This window comes from Dipodomys spectabilis, unplaced genomic scaffold (genome assembly GCF_019054845.1).
Source record: "Dipodomys spectabilis isolate Male_0828 unplaced genomic scaffold, ASM1905484v1 ptg000477l, whole genome shotgun sequence".
Lineage (NCBI taxonomy): Eukaryota > Metazoa > Chordata > Mammalia > Rodentia > Heteromyidae > Dipodomys > Dipodomys spectabilis.
The window spans coordinates 28,287-50,134 of NW_024871154.1; the positions used below are offsets into that span (position 1 = coordinate 28,287).

At 47.7% G+C, this 21,848-nt stretch overlaps 1 protein-coding gene across 3 annotated transcripts; it reads left to right on the forward strand.

Annotated features, from left to right (window-relative positions):
* The first annotated feature begins 231 nt into the window (after positions 1-231).
* LOC122098380 (keratin, type II cytoskeletal 1b-like) lies at positions 232-12,570 on the forward strand. Of its 3 annotated transcripts, XM_042668776.1 has the most exons (11): positions 232-843; positions 3,819-4,033; positions 6,109-6,169; positions 6,661-6,756; positions 7,638-7,802; positions 10,157-10,282; positions 10,386-10,606; positions 11,018-11,052; positions 12,204-12,230; positions 12,282-12,392; positions 12,432-12,570. In XM_042668776.1, exons 1-11 carry the CDS (start codon positions 232-234, stop codon positions 12,557-12,559), a joined length of 1,797 nt encoding a protein of 598 aa, XP_042524710.1. In that variant the 3' UTR covers positions 12,560-12,570. The 3 variants fall into 3 exon arrangements, with proteins under 3 accessions (XP_042524710.1, XP_042524709.1, XP_042524708.1); XM_042668775.1 differs by having other exon boundaries at positions 232-559; positions 623-843; positions 12,204-12,570; XM_042668774.1 differs by having other exon boundaries at positions 12,204-12,570.
* The last annotated feature ends 9,278 nt before the right edge of the window (positions 12,571-21,848 follow it).

Genomic DNA, 21,848 nt, shown 5'->3' on the forward strand with positions numbered 1-21,848 from the left:
TGCAACACATAGGTGTGAAGTTTCAAACAGATGTTACTGGCAGGCAAACTAAACAAATACTCCCCTCCCAGGATTCTGGGCAGCCCAGCCCAGCACAGGTGCATATATATATAGGGACTGAGCCAGGCCTCTTCCAAAGGAGTCATAGCTCCTTCCCTCCTTGATCTCTGCCTCCATCCAGCTGGGCCTTTGCTTTCACTTGTGCTCAAGCCTCTGGTTGCTCCAGCAACCATGAGTCACCAATTTAGTTCTCAGTCTGCCTTTAGCTCAAGGAGCAGACGGGCCTATAGCACCAGGTCTTCCTCAGGCTTTGGTGGTGGGAGTCGGGCTGTAGCATCTCTGGGTCAGGCCCGAGGGAGGTGTGGCAGTGGTGGTTATGGGGGCTATGGATCGGGGTTTGGTTCTAGGAGCCTCTACAATCTGGGTGGCAGTAAAAGCATCTCCATGAACCTACTGGGGAGAAGCTCTAGTGGCTTCTGCCAGGGTAGGGGAGTAGGAGGAGGATTTGGAGGGGGCAGGGGCTTTGGAGGTGGTGGCTCTGGAGGTGGTGGCTTTGGAAGTGGTGGCCTTGGGGGGGCTGGTGGCTTTGGAGGTGGTGGCTTTGGAAATGGCAGATTTGGAGGTGGTGGAGGGTTTGGAGGTGCTGGATTTGGAGCTAGCAATATGGGGTTTGGGGGCTTTGGTCCTGCTTATCCTCCAGGGGGCATCCATGAGGTGACCATTAACCAGAGCCTCTTAGAGCCACTTCACCTGCAAGTGGACCCTGAAATTCAGAGAGTCAAGACTCAGGAGCGGGAACAGATTAAGATTCTCAACAACAAATTTGCCTCCTTCATTGACAAGGTGAGTGAGAACATTAGGTCCAGGCAGGGTCTTGGATAGGAACTCTGTAACCTCTATACCACACTGTGCTATTTCACTTGGAGGACTGATGACAGTGACTTCCAGTTGTATATGTCCTCATTTAGGCTTCTGGGAGGCTTTCTTCCTATTTTGCAGGAGAGTAGGTACTCGGTGTGAAGATATGCAATAGATACACAGTGCAGTAACCTCAGTCTCATGCATCATTATTCACTTTCTATCTACCCATGCATCTGTGCACCAATATATCCATCCACCCAGCCACATTCATTCACTTTTCCATCTGTCTTTATACATTCTCCTGCCTTCTTTTTTCTTTCTTTCTTTCTTTTTTTTTTGTCAGTCATGGGGCTTGAACTCTGGGCCTGGGCGCTGTCCCTCAGCACTTCAGCTCAAGGCAAGTGCTCTACCACTTGAGCCACAGTACCACTTCCTGTTTTCTGGTATTTATTGGGGATAAGAGTCTCATGGATTTTCCTGCCTGGGCTGGCTTTGAACCATGATCCTCAGATCTCAGCCTCCTGAGTAGCTAGGATTACAGGTGTGAGCCACCAGTGCCTGGCCCCTCTTGCCTTCTACCATCTATCATCTATCCACCCAGCCACACATACCCATCCCTTCTTTCTTACTTTCTTTCCTCCATCTGTCCCAAACCTACACAAACCTACACATCCATCCATTCATCTATCCATCCATCCATCCACCCATCCATCCATCCATCCATCCATCCATCCATCCATCCATCCATCCATCCGTACCTTTCCTTTCCTTTCAACCATCCACTTACACTTTTCCTACACACACAACCCTCCATTCATCCATCCATTCACCAATCTACATACTTACCCTTACACCACACTGCTCACCCATCTGCCCACCAATTCAGCCCACAAATATTTACTAAGAATCTATTATATACCACTGTGACAACTGCTATAGAGGTGACTATGGCATAACTATGCCCTCAGGAACCCAGTATTTGAAGGGGAGAGAATGATACCAGTGCATGGAAAAAGTATGTTAATAGCCATTGTATGGACTATGGACTGCCATTACTCAAAGGAAAATGCCATAAATTTATTTACCCTTGCTGCTGGATTCTTGGAGAGTTTTATTCAGGACCCTCAGGTCTGATCTGAGTCTTAAAGATAGATGAAGAATAAAACAGATTTCCAGGGCAGAGATTCCTAGGCAGCAGGCATAAAAGCATGATGCCTTTAGGGAATTTCAAATAGTTAAAATTCCTGGAGAAAATGGCAGTACAGAGGAAGAGGGAAATGGCTATAAAGATATAAAGCTGGGGCAGGAACAGCAGGCTGGGCCTAGGAGAATGCTCTGGAGAGTGAGGCTCCCGTGTACAAAGTGGCATTTTGTCTGAGCCCTTGTGGTATGGGGATGTGGGAAGATGTCAAGGTATAGGATGTTTGGTTTCCTTTCTTTCCCTTAATGTGTTCCCTCTGATGACCATGAGGAGAGATTATTCAGCCAGGTGGCCTCTGGCATGGAAGGGAGAAGGCTTCCATTACAGTGATTTCTGACTGGCTTCTAAGCTAGTCTTCTTGCCTTCCCTCTTAACCCAGCACAGCCCATCCTCTGCACTCCAGCATAGTTATCCTTTGAAAGCATATGCTTCTCCATTACATCCTTCCCTGGTTTCAGTCTCATGTGAAATAAATCCAGAATCCTATAAAGCCTGACATGATGTGGCCTTCCAACCATATCTGCTGCCACCAGTTACTTTCTTTTGGTCCCCACAGTGTCGCAGAGCAGTAGTGAGCATAGGACTGGCCAGGAGTGGCAGCACAGGGTAAAATAATTTCTCCCAGGGTGTTGTCAGCTGTGCTGACAAGCCTGTGAGAGCTGCTTGCCTGATATTTTGCTTTGATAAAACTAGGGAAAATAAGCCATAAGAAACAGGGCTGGCCTCTTCGATGGGCAGTCTCAGAGCTGGGGGATTCTGGGTACTTTCCTCAGTGCCACTTTCAAAGGCGTTGTCTGTAGTGGCTCACATCTGTAATCCTATCTACTCAGGAGGCTGAGATCTAAGGATTGTGGTTTGAAGCCAGCCTGGCAGGAACATCCATGAGACTCTTATTTCCAATTAACTAACAAAAAAGCCAGAAGTGGAGCTGTGGCTCAAGGTGTAGAACATTGGCCTTGAGCCAAACAAAGCTCAGGGACAGCTCCTAGGCTCTAAATTTAAGCCCTAGGACCTGTGTGCCCCTGTGCCAATCTTGGTGCTTGATCTCAGGGTCTGGGCACTGTCCCTGAGCTCTTTTGCTCAAGGTTCACTCTACCGCTTGAGCCACAGCACCACTTTCAGCTTCTTTGGTGCTTAATTGGAGATGAGAGTCTCACAGACGTTTTCTGTCCTGGCTGGTTTCTAATAGCGATCCTCAGATCATAGCCTCCGGAGTTGCTAGGATGACAGGTTTGAGCCGCTGGTGCCTGACCAGCAATCAGTTTTGATATTCCAAGCCCAGTTTCCTCCAGTCCTCAATCACGTCACACATGCCAACCAGAAAGAGAAAGGAGCCTTGTGTCTTCAGGGGTTCAGAGGTTTCCTCACCACTCTGTACTTATATGTCATGGATAAATGAAGCGTGGGGGTGAGCATACTTATGATGTAAAGTGCTGTATGGGAACAAAAGAGGTATTAAGGCTAGGTAATGCACCTTCAAATCCAGATCAAGTTTAATATTCCTTTTAGGCAAGCTGAACTTAGAGCCAGTGGTCAGAAACTATCAGAAACTGAGCCAGAGGTCAGAAACTATCAGAAACTATCTCCTGTATGAGGGTCCTGGTCCCAGAGAAGGGGAAGCTCTGTGACCCCTGGAAGAGCCATCCTGATTCTTTGAGATCCAGGTGTGCTGTAGGGTTGCTGATGCACCCCTCTCCCCTCCGTGGGGGAGCTGGGCCGGCCACAGCGTGAGATGGACTGGGATCCTTGTTCTTAGGTTCGATTCTTGGAGCAGCAGAATCAGGTACTACAGACAAAATGGGAGCTGCTGCAGCAAGTGAACACCTCAATGCGGACCAGCAGCCTGGAGCCCCTCCTGGAGAGCTACATCAGCGAGCTGCGGCGGCAGGTGGATACTCTCAATGCTGAGCAGATGCGCCAAAACTCGGAGATCAGGAGCATGCAGGACGTCGTGGAAGACTATAAGAACAAGTAAGGCCACAGGTGCGGCAAAGGGCTAGAGGAGACCTGCGGCTGGGAACTGACTCCCAGAGACAAGGAATTCTGCGTCAGTGTTGAGGTGTGAGAGGTGGGACTGGAGCCATGGTGGACCTGTACTGTATACATGAGATGGGGAGAGGGGGCACACCATTTTGCATGAGATCTGAGGATTGCTGTTCAAAGCCAGTCCTTCCCCCCCCCCCCCAGTTAAGTTTGTGAGACTCTTCTCTCTAATTAACTAGCAAAAAATAAAAGCTGGAAATGGAGGTGTGGCTCAGGTAGTAGAGAGTCAGCCTTGAGCAAAAAGGCTCAAGGACAGTGCCCAGGCCCTGAGTTCAAGCCCCAGTACCAGCACACGCACACACACACACACACACACACACACACACACACACAATTATATTGGGTGGGGAAGGACAGGGTAGTTTCATGGATGTTGGAGACAAATAAGTCCTGCCTAAGGGTTCAACTCTTTTAAGTTTTTAATTCTCACATCAGTAAAGAGGGGATAGCAAGTCCTGTCCTTGTTGAGCATTGTGATGAAGAGATATGTGGTTCTAAAACTTCGGCACGCATCAGTTTGATGAAATTAGGTTGCTGAGCCCCACCCCAGGGTCTCTGATTCAGGAGGTCTGGGATAAGGCCAGAACGACTGCATTTTAACATGTTTCCTAGGGATGTTGATGATGTTGGTGGATTGGGGAACTGCACTTTGAGTACCACTGCTTTAGATGAAATTATGCTTAGTAAGTTCCCAGTGCTTTACCTGAATGCACTAAGCACTAAATACTGGACCCAGTTACTACTACTATAGGCAAGGGTGACCTCCCTCCTTCTCTCCCTCCTTCTTCTTTCCTCCCTTATGAATGCAGGTGCTTCTCTTAACAATGCCTTGACATGCTTACTGTGTTGGGCCACTGAAGAGTCAAAGTATGAGTCATCAAGGGAAAAGTAAAACTCATATTAGAGATGCCAAAGGGCATGACTATAGGTGAAATATTTTTTCTTAAAATATTAGTAAAGTCTGGATGCCAATGGCTAAAGCCTAAAATCCTAGTTACTCAGGTGGTAGTGATGAGGAGACCCACTATTCTAGGCCATCCTCCCTCCCCCCCCCTCCCCCCCGGCAGAAATGTTCTTGAGAACCCACTTCAACAGTAAAAAGCTGGGCATGGTTGTTTTTTTGGTCGGTCATGGGGCTTGAACTCTGGGCTTGGGCACTATCCCTGCCGCTCTTCAGCTCAAGGCGAGCGCTCTACTGCTTGAGCCACAGCACCACTTCCAGGGCATGGTTGTACACTGCCTGTCACCCTACAGCAGATAACACAAATGTGAGGATCATAAGCCAAAAGCAAGATTCTATTTCAAAAATAACAAGAGCAAAGAGAGCTGGAGGTGTGGCTTAAGTGGTAGAATGCCTGCTTGGCAAGTATAAAGCCTTGAGTTCAAATCCCAATACTGCAAAAAAATTAGCAAAAGTGACTGTTGCTGGGCACCAATGGCTTACTCGTGTAATCCTAGCTACTCAGGAGGCTAAGATTTGATGAAGATCACAGTTTAAAACCAGCCTGGGTATAAAAGTCTATGAGACTCTTGTTTCCAATTAACCAGCAAAAAAACAAGAATGGAGCTCATGAGGTAGAGCACCAGCCTTGAATGAAAAAGCTATCTATCTATCTATCTATCTATCTATCTGTCAATATAGATCTATGTATGTATGTATGTATATATATATAAAAATATGTGTATATTAAGTCGCTACTTCATGTTCTTAAGGTAAAAGAAGATAGATCCTGTCACATTTACAAAGGTAGCACATCAGGATGAAAATGGGATTCTGGGACATTCTTTGTGGCCCTGGGTTTTCCATGTGGCTTCTCTATCCTCTTCGTTGATTTGGAGAGCTAGAAGTTGTCACTGGTATCATCAGGCCGTGGTGTTATGAGCAGGGCTGAGTCTAAGACAGTGGGGGTTTGGGGGAAATCTGAGCTTTCTGTTGTGCAAAGAAGCCTCAGGGCACCAAGGACAGCCCAACAGCCTGTCCCTACTTCTTGCCTCCCACACAGGTATGAGGAAGAAATCAACAAGAGGACCAACTCTGAGAATGACTTCGTTGTTCTGAAGAAGGTGAGGGAAATGGTAGCCCCGAGGCGGGGAGGGACTGTGGATGTAGGAGACTGGGTGGAGACTGGGGCACCTCGTGGAGTGCTCGGTGACATGGGCAAGGTGGCCTCTGGGGCCAGCGTGGTGCGTGCTGCCTAGATGTGGGGTTCTTCCACTGAAGGAGAAGTGTGAGACTCACCTTCGTGGGTCTCTGTGAGAATCCTCCAGTCTTGCCTCTCCAGGCTTCTGAAAGAGAAATGAAACAAGTGACAGTGCTTGAGTTTGGCTATGGTAGCCTTGCAATACAGGGAGGGAGCAGGGGTGCTGGCCGTGGCTGGCTGAGCTATGGAGGTTGGTGTCCTTTCTCAAAGCCAGTTTTCAGGACCCAGATTTAAATGAGGTGATCACATTTCAGGCCAGGAAGTGAAGCCAGAGAAGCGGTGCCCCTTGTCTGGGTCACCCAGTGAGTGGTGTGCCTGGGTGCTAAAGTCAAACCATCTTTGCTTGCTGTCCAGGACGTGGACGCTGCTTATATGGGCAAAACTGACCTGCAGTCCAAAGTGGATACCCTGTATGGGGAGATCAATTTCCTGAAATTCTTTTATGAAACGGTGAGTTCAGCTGTTAAGAGAAGCTCCTTCCTTTTCTCCCATCCTGGTCTGGAGGAGGAGAGGACTGAAGCCCAACATAGTATACCAAAGGCTCATCTCTCCTGCTACCCCAACTGTGAGGGCCTGGAGTCAGTTGACCTCCCAACCCTAATCCCTCAGGATTCCTGGTGAGAGTTTCCCCTGTTCTGTGTCTCCCAGTCTGTCTGGGACATGAAATGAACACCAGGACATATCAGGACAAAACCAAGCAGAAATCTTCATGCATTCCAGGCTGTAGGAGATGGGAATAGGGAATCTTTGAGGAGGTGAAGTACTCTCCTACACGCCGCCCTCCTATCTGCTGTGTCTAACTTGATGACCCACACTATTGGCTGGGTGCTTGTTAGAAGCTCAATTTATGGGGATTTCCATTTTTATACCAAACAGGAAGTGAGAGATTAAATTACCCACTTGATGGCTACTCAGCTTGTCAGTGGCTCTACAACCAGACTCTTCCCCACTGTCTCTGGGAGCTCATGTAGCTTCAAGGAGCTAGTGTGCCTGTCGGAGGGCCCGGCTCAAATGGAAGCCAACAGAGGGAGCAGGATAGAGGGTACAGGAGAGGTATGATAGGGAGGTGGCCTTACAGGGGCCTTGAGCCCAGGCACCTTCCTGGTTCCTGGAGGCTGAGCCAGGGCTCCATTACCTTGAGATAAAGGAGACTCTCCCCATCACCTCTCAGCATACAATTCAAAGAACTCTCCCTCCAAGATCCCCAATTGCAAGACTCCCTCCTGGTGCAGGCTCTGGCCTCACCAGAGAAATTTGATGGAGCAGTGGAGGGATACTGAGACTCTAGGAGGAGAGTAGAACAATTCTACTGACTCCTCCATGACCTGCAGGAGCTGTCCCAGATGCAAACCCACATCAGTGACACCAATGTCATCCTGTCCATGGACAATAACCGCTCCCTGGACCTGGACAGCATCATTGATGCCGTGCGGGTTGAGTACGAGATGATTGCACAGCGAAGCAAGGATGAAGCAGAGGCCTTATACCAGACCAAGGTGAGCTCTGCCCAGCAGACCTTGCACCCCCAAATAAACGGATACTTCACAGAACTTCATACTGTCTGCCAAAGCATCCCTGGGCACGTTGGTGGTAGAAACTTAATCACAGAGATTATCCATAACTTATCATCACTGTGAATATGCTCAGATAGTTCCTTCCAGTTCTCTGTTGCAGATAGTTCTGGAGAACTCCTATGTAGGTACCAGACACCATACAAACTTTTTCCCCTGCTTGGTGCTTCTATTGAGGTTTGAACTTAGAATCTCATGCTGTTGCTTGGCTTTTTTTTTGCACGAGACTGACACCTTGCCACATGAATCATACCTCCTCTTCCAGCATTTTTCCTGGTTAATTGGAGATGAGACTCAAGGAATTTTTTCTGCCAAGGTTGACTTTGAACCTTGATCCTCAGATCTTAGCCTCCTGAGCAGCTAAGATTACAGGTGTCTGGCTTTACATAAATGCTTTATGGAAATATTTAGCAGGGTATGAGATTGTGTAATTTACCTATGTTCTGTAAACTAGCAAGTAGCACCTAATTAAACCTAGTTAGGTTTACTCTATGTTCTTAACCACTAAATGTTTTTATTTTTATTTTCTCATCATGGTACTTATTAAAACATAATTTTGAATTTTTTCTTTCTGTGCCATTAAATATCCCACAACATTTTTTTTTTTGGTTGGTCATGGGGCTTGAACTCTGGGCCTGGGCCCTGTCCCTGAGCTCTTCAGCTCAAGGCTAGCGCTCTGCCACTTGAGCCACAGTACCACTTCTGGTTTTCTGGTGGTTAATTAGAGATAATAGTCTCACGGACTTTCCTGCCTGGGCTGGCTTTGAACCACGATCCTCAGATCTCAGCCTCCTGAGTAGCTAGGATTATAGGCATGAGCCACCGATACTTGGCCCCACAACATTTAAAAAAATTTTATTGTTTTATTGTAAGGATGCTGTATAAAGGGGTTACAATTACATGAGTAAGGTACATTTCTTGTTGAACATTGTTACCTGCTCCTTTGTTTTCTCCTACTATCCCTTCCTCCCCCACTCCCCCTGCTCCCAAAGTGGTAAAGTTCATTTCCAACATAGTCTTGTGAATATCATGGTTGCAATGGGTCAGCCTTGTGCTTCTTTCAGCATTTTGTTATTTCCCTTTCCTTCCCCAAATCAGATAAATGTATATACACGATGAAGGGTACAAGAACCAAGGACAGAGATTGCCAAGGATAAACCAATGGGAAAATAAAAATGAAATAAAATAAGAAGAAAGAATTAGATATAGTACAACAAGGTTGAAAACTGAAAACAAAAGATCTGTTGTTTCTACCCACAACATTTTTTTTAACAGCATGCTATTCCATTATAAGACCAAACCTTCACCTACTAGATGAATGTATGTGTAGCTTTTTCTTTGCTTATTTATCATAAACTGGCCTAGGCATTTTTGGATGGTGAAGATTCTGTAGTTGAAGAGACAAAGGCTGGCAGCCAGGCATTAAATTCTGACTGGTACTTGGTGATCTGCTTTGCAATTTACCCTTGACCAACTCCAATCACTCTGGCTAGAAGGCAGGTGCTCTGGGGGTGCAATGGGTGTTGGCATCAGACTGAGGAGGTACTCAACAGTAAAAATATCAAATCGAACACGTCCTCTCCAGTCAACTCTCCCCACACCTACCATACCCAATGAGTAGAGTTCTGATGTATGCGGGATGAGGGGGCAGGAGAAAAGAGAAGAGAGAGGGAATAGGGAAAAGGGAAGAGAGGAGGGAGATGGGGAGAGGGAAAAAGAGGAGAAAGGGAGAAGGGGAGGGAGACAGGTAGGAAGGGAGAGAAGAAAAGGTGGAGGAAAAGAGGAGGAAGAAAGAGAAGGGAGGGAACAGACAGAGATAGACAGCGATTGAGGAGAGTATGTGGAACATGCTGAGGACCTCTGAAGATAGGAAGTCCTGCCTGCTAGTAGAATCACCTGAAAAAGGTAGGAAGGACTATAATAGGATGGAAAAAGCAAAAGGCCCCAGTATGGCTAAGGAAGGACTAGTATGAAGGCTTGGGTATGTAAGAAAAGAAAAGAAGTAATAGAGCTCAAAAAGCAGGTTGATTTGGCTGAGGTATGATCCTGCCCAGATTTGGGGGTGGTAGGGGATGAGGGAGGATTGGCTTAGAGGTGTGTGTTTGCAGCTCAGGTGAGAGGGGCTTGGTATGGGCATGACTGTGTGTGTGTGTAACCACAGATCTGAGTGGGCTTCTTCTGGAACTTCCCAGGGGAGAGCAAAGCAGCTCATTCCTCTCCCAGAGTTGCTCACCTGGTCAGTACCAGGTGCTGACCAGGATGCTACCTTTGACCCTTAGTACCAGGAGCTCCAAATCACAGCAGGTAGACATGGAGATGACCTGAAGAACACCAAGATGGAGATTTCTGAGCTCAACCGCACCATTCAGAGGCTGCAGGCAGAGATCGGCAACGTCAAGAAGCAGGTGGGATGGGTACTCTGGGTCTGTTGGCCAGACAAGCTGCCTCCCATAATGCCTTGCTGAAAACTCAACACCGTTGTGGTTCTACAAACCCTCTCTGATACAGATTGAACAGATGCACTCAGCCATTGGGGAGGCAGAAGATAGGGGAGAGCGGGCCCTCCAGGATGCAAAGCAGAAGCTACAGGGCATGGATGAGGCCCTCCAGCAGTCCAAGGAGGACCTGGCCCGGCTGCTGAGAGACTACCAAGCCATGCTGGGAGCCAAGCTGTCCCTGGACGTGGAGATTGCCACCTACCGCAAGCTCCTGGAGTGTGAGGAGAGCAGGTGGGTGTGGCAGCCATGATTCTTGGCAAATCCAGATGCACTGTTTGGAGAGAAGAGAAGCGTTCTAATTTTCTGGGAAGATTAGTACTCCAGGTGGAGCAGAAGTGTTTGAGTTAGAAGCAGAAGATGTAGGATTTGGGAGCATGTGGGATGTGTGTGTGTGTAAAGCCATGTGTCATCCATTCCTCATCCTCCAAGTACCACGTCTCCATACCTGAACCCAAGTCACTGTAGCCAGCTGTGACTCCAGTGCTAAAAGGTTTCATAAGAGTGCTCATAGCTCCTTGTCCTCTGAGGTTGGGGGTGGCTTTCCCTTTCACACCCACATCTTCATATGTCTCCAGGCTGCTGCTTCTGGCTAGTGTCTTCAGGCTTCTTAGGCCTGGCTGATGTTTGTATTTTCATTTTCAGGATGTCTGGACAGCTGCAGGACCATGTGAGCATATGTAAGTACCAGCAGAGTCCAGAGATAGAGACTAGTTGGTGTTGAGCAAGAGGATAGGCTGAGGGGACAGTTGCCAGGAGACCAGCGGGAACTGGTGTCTGACATTTTAGTTTTCAGTTCTCTATCCAAACAACAGCTTATCATTGCAAATCCTGGAAGAATTTGTTAGAATCAATGATGATGATTTTAGATCTGCTTATCTTAATTTCTAATGGTATGCAATAATCAGTGGCTACAATGTTTAGGTTATCTATTCAGTAAACAATGAATAGACTCTTCAGAGAGTGCCACCACCATTTTTTTTTTTTAAACCAGCTTGTTAGCTAGGTGCTGGTGGCTTACACCTGTGTATGTCTAGCTAGTCAGGAAGCTGAGATCTGATGATAGAGGCTCAAAGTCAACCAGAACATGAAAATTCATGAGACTCTTATCTCCAATTAACCATCCTCCCTCACAAAGAAATCTGGAAGTGGAGCTATGGCTCAAATGGGAGAGCACCATCCTTAAGAGCTAAAGGACAGCACCCAGGCTCTGAGTTTAAGCCTCAGTACAAGAGAGAACTCCCTTCCCCACTCTATTTACATTAGTTATACATGGAAGAATTTCACTGTTACATTTCTACAATATAGTCCCACCAATCTCACCCTCTTTATTATTCTTCCTTTCTCCTTCCCACTATATATGTATATGTGTGTATGTATGTATGTATATATATGTGTGTGTGTGTGTATATATATATAGTGTATATATATATGTATATATATATATATTTGTGTGTGTGTGGTGGTACTGGTGTTTTTGCAAGCACTCTACCACTTGGGCTACTGCCTTCAGTTTCCTTTTTCAGAGATGGTCTTAAATTCACCCCCCCCCCAACCCCTTCTGGGGCGAGGGAATAAGATCAAGATCTTATTTACCTCTCAAGTGGCTGGGATTACAGGCCTGAGCCACTGAAGCAAGCCTGACTCAGGATGCTACTTTTCAAGTGAGAATACGGGTAACTTCGTGTTTGTATATGTGGGCAAGCTGGTTGTCACCAGTGATCAAGGGTGTAGGGGGCTGTAAGGAGAGGGGTGGGTGCAGCTGAGACCCCCTACCCATGGATCTGACCCGTCTGCCTTGTCCCCCCTTTCCCTTCACTTCCAACCCCAGCGGTGCATAGCACCCAAACTACCTACAGTGGCAGCAGCAGCAGCGGCGGCGGAAGTTACGGAGGCGGGGCTTCCCGAGGGGGCGGTGGCGGCGGCGGCGGCGGCGGCGGAAGTTACGGAGGCGGGGCTTCCCGAGGGGGCGGCGGCGGCGGCGGCAGAAGTTACGGAGGCGGGGCTTCCCGAGGGGGCGGTGGCGGCGGCGGAAGTTACGGAGGCGGGGCTTCCCGAGGGGGCGGCGGCGGCGGGAACTACGGCGGCGGAAGTAGCAAAAGCAGCAGCAAGTTTGGCGGCGGCGGCGGTCGGACGCAGATCATCCAGACGTCCACCAGCAGCTCCCGCAGGCGCGTGCTGGAGTAGAACCCGCGTCTTCCCGCAGGCATTCCCCGCCCTCTCCCGGCTCCCCTCGCTTGCCTTTCTTTTCCTGATGGGGTCTCATCTGTTTTGCCAAGAAATTCAGCTCTAGGTGTTGGAAACAGGGTGCATAAGTCACGCCCCCCCCCCCCCCCCACGCTGCAGTTGGTTTGGGGGTGGGGGTCACAGTCAGATTCCCAGGCGGGGCTCCCTGCTGCTGGCCTGGCTCTCATTCTTGGGGGACACGAAGAAGCCAAGTTCAGTGATGGAGGTTACAATAACAAGGGGTCCTGCAGAACATCCACAACGTGGATGGATGCATAATCGAGGGACTACACTCGGTGTCTCAACCCCAGGCTGCCTTTCCTGTCCCTGGGCAGCTCTGGGGATGGACTACCCAGAGATCGCTGGGGGTCGGGGTGGGGGCAGCTGGTTTCTAGGCAAGCTGGTTTGGCAAAGGGAAACCCCTGCATCAAGGGCCAATGTCCACCTCTTAGTCTTGTGGCATTTGAGGGTGGGTGTTGGGTCAGTCTTTGTCTACCTCTGATACTTGTAGGTTATGCCTCGTCTTCAGTCTTGAGTCTCTGTCTCATGAAGCATTATCCTCTGGGTTAACAGCCCGGGTGGGAGTATTTCCATGGGTATGGAGGCCCCAGTCCTTCTTCCAGGGACGACTGTTGGCAGGGGGGAAGTGATGGGCAGTTAGGTTCTTCCAGACAGTTCCAGTCTTTGAAGCCTGTCTCTTCCAGAATAATGGCTATACTGAGAGTTGGCCCAAATAGCTGGGCACCTGCAGCTCCCCTCTGGTGCTGGGGACCCCAGGAAAATGAGATGCTGACTTGGGTTGTTGGGAAGTGAATCTGGAGCTGGCGTATTTGTGGCAGGCAGGTTAATCCTTTTACCCAGGCCTCCTTAAGTTCCTTCTACCTTCTGTTCTCCATGGCTCTGAGCACATTGTGAGGCTTTCCCTTCCTAATTTAGGGTTTTATGTCAGATGTCCAAGAGTGCTGGATGGAGTGAAGGGAAAAGGTATCAACCAATGATCGACTGAAAGGGAGCAGGGGAGGGGGGCTTTGCTTCCAAGCTTTGGAATTTCCTTCACCTGCTTGCTGAGTCCTCACACTACCTCCAAGTCCCTGATTCTGTTGAAACATCTGGGAGTCCCCTGGGGAGGGCTTGTGACTTCATTTCCTAATTGAAAGCTGTATCTTGAAGGCCTTGGCATTTCTGCTCTTTCTACAATAAAGTTTCCTGTGATCTCAAAGTGGTGTAGTCAGAGTTGAGTTATTTCTTTAGTTTCTTCAGGTCTTTGAAATAATTCATATTTGGGAAGTTAAAGTTTATTACCTTTACACTCACAACACATGGTCTACTTTTGTGGGACTGAGGGATCACACCCAGAGGCAGGTGTAGTGCCCAAGTCGCAGGACCCCCACCGAGAAGACCACTGAGAGTCAGACGTTCCGAAATGCAAAAGCAAAGTTTTATTTAGATGGGCTGCAGTTCGGGCCTTATCCTACACTCCGACACAGCGGCGCCTGGTAGGAGAGTCTTGAGCTAAAGATTTACAGGGCTTATAAAGCCAAACAACCAGGTGTTTGGATTACCACCACGTGTTGCTCTGCTCGCTGAGATAATTGGTGGTCTAGGTTTGCTCACAGGATTTGCTTATCTTAGGTTTAACCTTTCAGTTTAAACAAGCAACAAATGGTCACTGCCTCAAAAAATGGAGTTAACCCTTCACAGGTGCTAAGCACATGATTAGCAAATGCTTTACCATTTGAGCCTTTTTGGTTGTGTCTTAATTTTGAGATTTTTTTTTTTGGGTCTGGTCATGGGGCCTGAACTCTGGGCCTGGGCGCTGTTCCTCAGCTCTTCAGCTCAAGGCTAGCGCTCTACCATTTGAGCCACAGTGCCACTTCCAGCTTTTTTCTTTTTGCTTATGTGGTGCTGAGGAATCGAACCCAGGGCCTCAGGCATACAAGGCAAGCACTCTACCAATGAGCCACCTTCCCAGCTCCATTTTTGAGATCTTTTATTGCCTTGGCCGGCCTTGAATTTTAGAAATCCTCTTGCCTTTACCTCCTGAGTAGCTGGGATTACAGTTGTACACCATCATGCCTTTCTGCAGCACACCATATTGGAGAGCATCAAAGACATAATCTTAAAAGTGATCCATCATTTAAGAATTAGGCACACATTTGTTCAGTGGGCATTTATTAAGCTCCTACAGTGTGGCAGGCAGTGGCTTAGGCCCTGGAAATGAAGTGATGAGGAACATGTTTCTGAATCTTGAAAGTGCCCATAACTCAGATAATATTGGGTGGTGGGGGGAGAGAAATGTTGAGGGGGAGGAAAAGCTAGAGTGTGTTCCTGTATGGACCATATAGCCTGAGGGTGAAACAAGACCTGAGTGCATAGGCAGACCCACTGGAAGAGAACCATTGGGCCCACAGCTGTTGGGAAAGGGAAGTTTGATCCCAGTGGGCTTCTGAAGGACAGGAAGGTGGCACAGAGCTAGGGAAGAGACTAAGAGCAGGTGTGGGCAGGGACATCATGGAGGGTCCTTAGGAGAGATGACTAGTCTGCCCAGAGACTCAAAGGTAGACAGTGAATATGTGTGAGCCAGTAGGGAGCAGCAGGGAGAAACAGCTGGGAGGTAAGAGGCTGAGACCTGTTAACTGAGTGGGGGTAAAGGGCAGAGGACACATTTTTAACTGACGCCTTAACAGAAGATAGAATGCAGAAATTTAAAAAGAAATGGAGCCAGTTAAGCCATCACCTTAGCCCATTTGTATTTCTGAGTCTGTACAAAAAGTCACATAAAAGTTGTGACTTGCCTTCTTATTCCCTAAAGAAACATAGATGTAATTTGGATTTGGGATTCATTCAAAGATGATTGCAACCATATTGATAAGACATTATGTTCCCAGGCACACCCAACCTACTTGCTGAGAAATTTCTTCCTATTGCAACCTGTCTTGGCCACAGGTCTGTTAAAAGCAGGCTGGGAAAGGGAAAGATATGCAGAAGCTGACCCAGGGGAAAAGGAAAGAGGAAGGTCAGATGTAGTGTCCTATACTTAAAGTAGAAAATCACAAGCACAAGACTAGGCAGGGCAGATGTGGTTAGATAGCAGTAGGCATAAAAGTGATTGACAGTATTCTGCTGTTGGTGAGAACATATGAATCTGTAGGGCGTGGTAACTTCTGGAGACAAGCATGGGAACCAGGAAGGAGAGCACCAGGAAGAGATTTCTTTCAGACCCTTCTATAGTCATCTGACCACTCTGGGGGCTCTGAATTACTGTCAAGGATTCACAGGGGTTTATTCAGTGATAGGAGCCAGGACAGTAATGATAGAGTACCAGAAGTCTAGCTACATTGAGTGGTTGGCGGGCTTGGAGAGCAGTCTTTGGGAAAGATATGACAGCTACCTGCAAATATTAGAAGGGTCTCCATAAGAAGGGTGGAGGAAGAGGAGGAAGGGGATGGTGATGATATAATGATGATGATGAGGAGGAGGAGGAGGAAGAGAGGGCTGATCTCAGTGGATGACCCACATGGGCAGGTGGGAACTCCAGCAGATTTGGCTTCATGTAAGGTGCACCTTTCCATTGATCTTGAGATGGAAGAGGCTACATGGGGAGTTATAAAGTTAACTATTTGGCAGGAGGTGGAAGGAGAAGGTGGAAGATGGTGGGGATATGTGTATGGTGGCATTTCATATCTTATTGCCCTAAGATTTCATGTGGTAGAGGCTGAGAGGGAGATTAAAGGGATTTTTCTTTCTATATTCAATGGGAAGAATAAGACCAGATACTATGGAAGGAGGAAGTCATGGAGAGAGAGAGGGCAAGGGCCTAGTTAGGATTATACAAATGAACCCCAGTTTTCTAGCACTGTCAGACTGATTACAATCTGTGGATCAATTTCTAGCACTGCGGATTGGGAACAGATATGGATAGTTGACTCCTGGGATGGTGCTTGTGTTGCTCTAAGATACTCTGACTTCAGGTGCTAGTGGCTCACTCCTGTAATCCTAGCTACTCAGGAAGCTGACATCTGAGGATCACAGTTCGAAGCCAGCCTGGGCAGAAAAGTCCATAAAACTCTTATCTCCAGTAAACTACTCAGAAAAAGTGGCACTGTGGCTCAAGTGGTAGAGCACTAGCCTTAAACAAAAGAAACTCGGGGACAGTTCCCAGGCCCTGAGTTCAAGCCCCAGGACCATCAATCAATCAATCAAACAAACAACAACAACATAAACTAAAACAAAAAGAGACTCTGACTTGGCTCTGGGAAATAACACAAGAGTAGGGCCACCCAGAGGTCAGAGATTAACCATTCCCATCCTTTTCCTAGGCAGGAATCAGGATCATCATAGTCTTTTCAGAAGACTATATCATCTCATTCAGAGGGGATGGGGAAGTGTGTGTGTGTGTGTGTGTGTGTGTGTGTGTGTGTGAGAGAGAGAGAGAGAGAGAGAGAGAGAGAGACAGAGAGAGAGACAGAGAAAGAGAGAAAGCAAGAGACAGACATGCAGAGAAAGAGACAGAAATAGAGTGAGAGAATGAGAGAGTGAGATGGATACAAATCCTGGTAATATTACATGAGAGATGCCCCAAGTGGGAAAATGGAAAATAAAGGCAGGAGGAGAGGAGTCAGTCCAGAAAGGGCTCTTAAAGTCTTAAAGATCAAAAGTCTTGGTTTAATGTCCTGGGCAAAATGGAGTTCTCTAGCAGAAGGGAGCTCTCTAGGGACCTACGCAATGGGAACTAGCACTGAAAAATGCTAGAAGAAATTTCCTGATAGGGACAGAAAACACTTTCATTAGAAACAAATGCCACTCACTTCCAGTTTGCCCTCAATAAAAACAGTAAGCAACTCTATAATCCAGATACAAAAATACTCCTCATAGATTAATCTCATTTTTTACTGTCACTGCTATAGGTCTGGGGAGACCACATGTGGGAGCTGTGTGCTTTTTTTCTAGGACAATGGAACAATGGAACAACCCCCCTCCCACCACCACACACACTCATCCAGTCTTGACAGGGAGAGTAAAACTAGCCCATTCATTCATCCAATCGGGGACAGGGACCAGTGGGAAGGAGCCCAGATATTGGGGCAGTGAAATCCCAGGGGAATTATGCCAGCTGCTCCTCCCTCTGAGAGGTGGTAGCAAGGGCGGGTCACACTGGAAATCTAAATTTAAATCCACCAGCTTCTCAGCTGCAGAGATTTTTATCTCAGGATGTAATGAAATGGAGGAGATTCATTGGCTCAAGAAAGTTCTCACTCAGTCTGACCTTGGATAAGATGTGCATTTCTGGGCTGGGAAAATTCCTTGTCTAAAGTAGAGTCTTGAGAATAAGGCCTCACCCTCAATTGGCCCAGCCTTTTGGCCCAGATTGTCTTCAACTTAAAAAGCCAGGTGCTCCGATAGTCCCTCTTCAAGTTCTGCGTAACTCCCACAGTTTTGTTGGACTTGCTGCCCTGGTTTTATCAGCTTTCCAATTGGTTCAGGAACATGGATGGATGTCTTCGAGTAGATCAAAGCTCTGTCATAGGGCTGGGCTGGGAATTTGGAATTGGTGGGAGATGCTCCAATGTGCAAATCATTTCTGAATGTCCCCTTCCCAAGCTTGGCAGGGCTTCTCGAGAAGGGAGCGGATGGGGGACTGTGGGTGTGCTGCTGGACTTCCATGCCTACCTCCGTGGGCTCAGCCTACCCTGAAGTACAGACATTCCATAGTGCCAGCCAGGGCTTCTTCCAGCTCCCTTACCTCCCTCCTGGATGGTGCACCCCGAGCTTCCCTACAACAGATTTACAGGCTTTACAGGTCCCAGAGCTTTCTCTTACAAGATCTCATTTCATGAATGTCAACTTAGCCTGTCCACGGTTTTCAGTGAGACAGAGGCTTGTTCTGAAGTTTTCTCTGATTATGATCCCAAGTTTTAGGTCTTTCCAATTGCCAGGGTAAGAGTGGATCCTTCCTCCACTGTTGATTATCGACACCCTGTGGTTTCCTCGGAAAGTATAGTCCCTATTTTACAAAGGAGAAAACTTAGAGAAAATCATGACCTGCCTGGAGTCACCCAGCTAGAAATGAGCACTGGGGAGAGAACACAGACTAAGATAAGCTGTGTTGCATCTCTCCTCCATCTTTGACTTTCTCTCCCCTGGCCTCTGCTCTGCTCCTATCTGGCTGGTTCCTGGGTGAGCCCTCCTTGCTGTCTGTCTTCAATGGGGCTGCCCCTCACTCCCCACTTTTCTTTCCTGCATAAAAAGTCTTGGCCCCTCCTCTGCTGCCTGACAGCTTTCAACATCTCACCCCGCCTCCCCATTGTCTGTGACTCCCCTGCACTCCTCCCAGGCTTAGGCTTTCCCCACTCCCCTGAAATTCTCTTCTCCCACGTCCCTTCCCTGGTAGAGCCCCGCAGGGCTAGGTGGCTTGTCATTGCATGTTTCTCTTTAATTCTTTTCTCAGTCCCATGCTTCAAAAAACTCTCAAAACATCACCACGCCTGCCTCTGCCTATGCCCCACAGCTTGCCTGTGCAACCTCTCTGCCATCGGCTCTGGGGTGTGTGTGAGTCCTTGGGCAGGTGTTCTGGCAGTCTTGTCAGCCAGTACTGCTGGCCGTACCCCAAAAATGCTGGGGACCATAGATGTGTGGGACTAGTATGGCTTCCCAAAGACTTCCTAAGCAATTGGAGAGGGTCATCAGCAAACACACATGCTCATACGGATGCATACTCATACACACACATTCCTGTATGCATGTGCAAATGGCCAACTGATACATCAATGTGTACTTGGGCAAACGGCAACAGAGAATAGGAAAATAAACCAATACAGCAGTGAGTGGAAGAAAAAGAAGAAGAGAGAAAGGTATTGGTTGTCAAGAGAGTCAAGGGACAGAAAATTAGATTTGGGACCAAATGCTGAAGATTTGAGATTGAGGGGATTCCAGAACTCCACTATGGGAGGAGCCAGTTGTTGCCTTAAAGTGAAAAAGAGCTGGGAAAAGAGAGGAAAAGGGAAGTAAGAAAATGATGATCAGCAAAGTGTGGGAGGAAGGGTCATGGTGTGAAGCTGATGACGGGTGAGCCAAAAAGGTGTAGGTGATGCTGGTGATAAGGCAGGCCAAGGCCATGAGGTGTGAACTCAGGGCTGGAGAAGCCTGGCTTGTCAGTTACCAGCTGGGTGATCTTGTATACAGAGTTTCACCTCCATGAACCTATGTTATCTTTTCTTTAAATGGTGACATTAACAGCCCGATAACTTTTCATATCATTTAAATGAGATATAGTACTTGCAGAAGTCAGTACCGCTTTCCCTTTTCACTTCTGTCTTTATTTTGTAAATGTGAGTATATAAATAAACCAGCAGTGGAGGTGTGTGTGTGTGTGTGTGTGTGTGTGTGTGTGTGTGTGTGTGTGTGTGTGTGTGTGTGAAATATCTCCACATACCTACTATGTTCCTGGGGGCATTGCAGGAAATGATGAATGAGCCCCATTATAGTTCCTCCCTGGCTGGGTGGCACTGAAAGCCAGCCCTGGAAAGAGAAAAGGATTTTGATTCAAAAGTTGGAGGATTCCCAGGACTTGATTGTACAACTGGGACAAATATCTGTTTCTTTGAGCTGACATTCTATCTTCTCTGCTTGGCAGGCTGGTGTGTCCTTAATGCTCCATGGATGGAAAATATTCAGTGAGTTTTTTGATACTAACTTATAGGGTACTCCACTTGTCTGTCTTTGTATCTCTTCTCCAGTTTCAGGAAACAATCCATAAAAACCCCAGGCTCTAATCCCAGATGTGTATACTCCTAGCTGGAGAGTCTAGAGCTTCCCATAGTGTCTGCGAGCCTCCACTTTGTATAATGGGTTTACTTCTCTAGTTCTCAGCGTGTGAAGATTGAGTGTGTGTGTGTGTGTGTGTGTGTGTGTGTGTGTGTGCGTGCGTGCGCGCAAGCTCTGTGGGGAGAGATGTGCAGATGTAAATGGATGATGATTTTTTTCTAGATCCTGTGCCTCTCCCTTCCCATAGTAGCCCTTAGAAAATGTCTGCAGCTTTATAAGTTGTCTACTAATTGCTTACCTATTGTCCCTTTTTCTTTCTGTCAGTCCTAGTGTAGAAGCAGGAATCATTGTAGAGACTGGTGGTTGGTAGGGATACACATGCACACAAGCTGCACACTTGTATGTGCACCCCTCCAAAATGCTAGAAGGAATCGATTGTGCAGAGTGATATGTCTCATAGGGAGTATGCTGAACTGAAAGAATTTTGATTGCCTGTCAGAAGATAATTAGGCAACACTCATTACCATGCCAGGACTATCCCAGTCCCCATTGTTCCCAAGTCCCAGATTACTCATTCCCTCAAGAGATAGTTGCTTTAGCAGTCTAAGGATGTCAATGCTAGAATGGAGTCCCAGTACTATGGAGACAGGAGGGTCAGGGGGAGCAATGGAGAGGCAAGGGGGCATTTTCTGGAGGAGGGTAGGGTGAATGTGTGGAAAGAGAGGGATGAGGATTAAGGGTGAGGATGGAGGAGGGGAGACTGACAGGGAACTACCTTGGAAGGGGACCAGATGGTCTTCACAGATCCTCCATCTCCAGCAGGCCCCCTTCTCTTGTGTTGTTCAGTGAGGACTCTCCCTGTTATGCAAAGCCCCTCCCAGAGTCCCTTGGAACCCGCTGATGTTAGAGTAGGCTTTTCCCCATGGAGGCTTCCACTCTGTCTTTATATGTAAGTTTGGGGCGCATGACAGGCTTCGAAGAAATCCCTGAATGGAAGTCTGTGTGTGGTTCAGGTCTTGCCAGATCTCAAGGTGACTGTTAATACTGATCAAGTACTGCTCTTCAGCAAGCCTCTTGGTGTGTCTGGGCTGGCTGCAATGCATGCTGGGTACTCCTGTATCTGCCTGGAAGCAAAGTCTCGTGAACGCCACATCACCAAAATCTGTTTTTCAGAGTAATGGAAGGAGCATTTCCCAAGGATGTTCAGGTGCCAGGAGCCAAGGGCTCAATGACATAGTCTTCCTGCCCTCAGAGCACTCTGCAGTGGGCCAGCCTCCCATGCCATCTGGCTTTATTACATCAGGTAGAGAAAGTGAATTCAACTGAGTGGATGTCATATCCCACAAGGGCTAGGCTCTTGTGCACTGTATATAGTTAGGCATCCTCAGTCTAAATCCCAGATGTGCCACTTACCAACTGTGTATATAGACTTGGGCAGAATCTTCAACCCCCATGCCTCAGTTCCCTCATTTTAAAATTGGATAGA

What these genes read in the sequence shown, in the direction of transcription:
- LOC122098380 (XM_042668774.1), top strand. Translation starts at nt 232, where the DNA reads ATGAGTCACCAATTTAGTTCTCAGTCTGCCTTTAGCTCAAGGAGCAGA. An exon ending in TTGCCTCCTTCATTGACAAG is followed by an intron (nt 844 to 3,818) that starts GTGAGTGAGAAC and finishes CCTTGTTCTTAG; the next exon opens with GTTCGATTCTTGGAGCAGCA. An exon ending in GTGGAAGACTATAAGAACAA is followed by an intron (nt 4,034 to 6,108) that starts GTAAGGCCACAG and finishes CCTCCCACACAG; the next exon opens with GTATGAGGAAGAAATCAACA.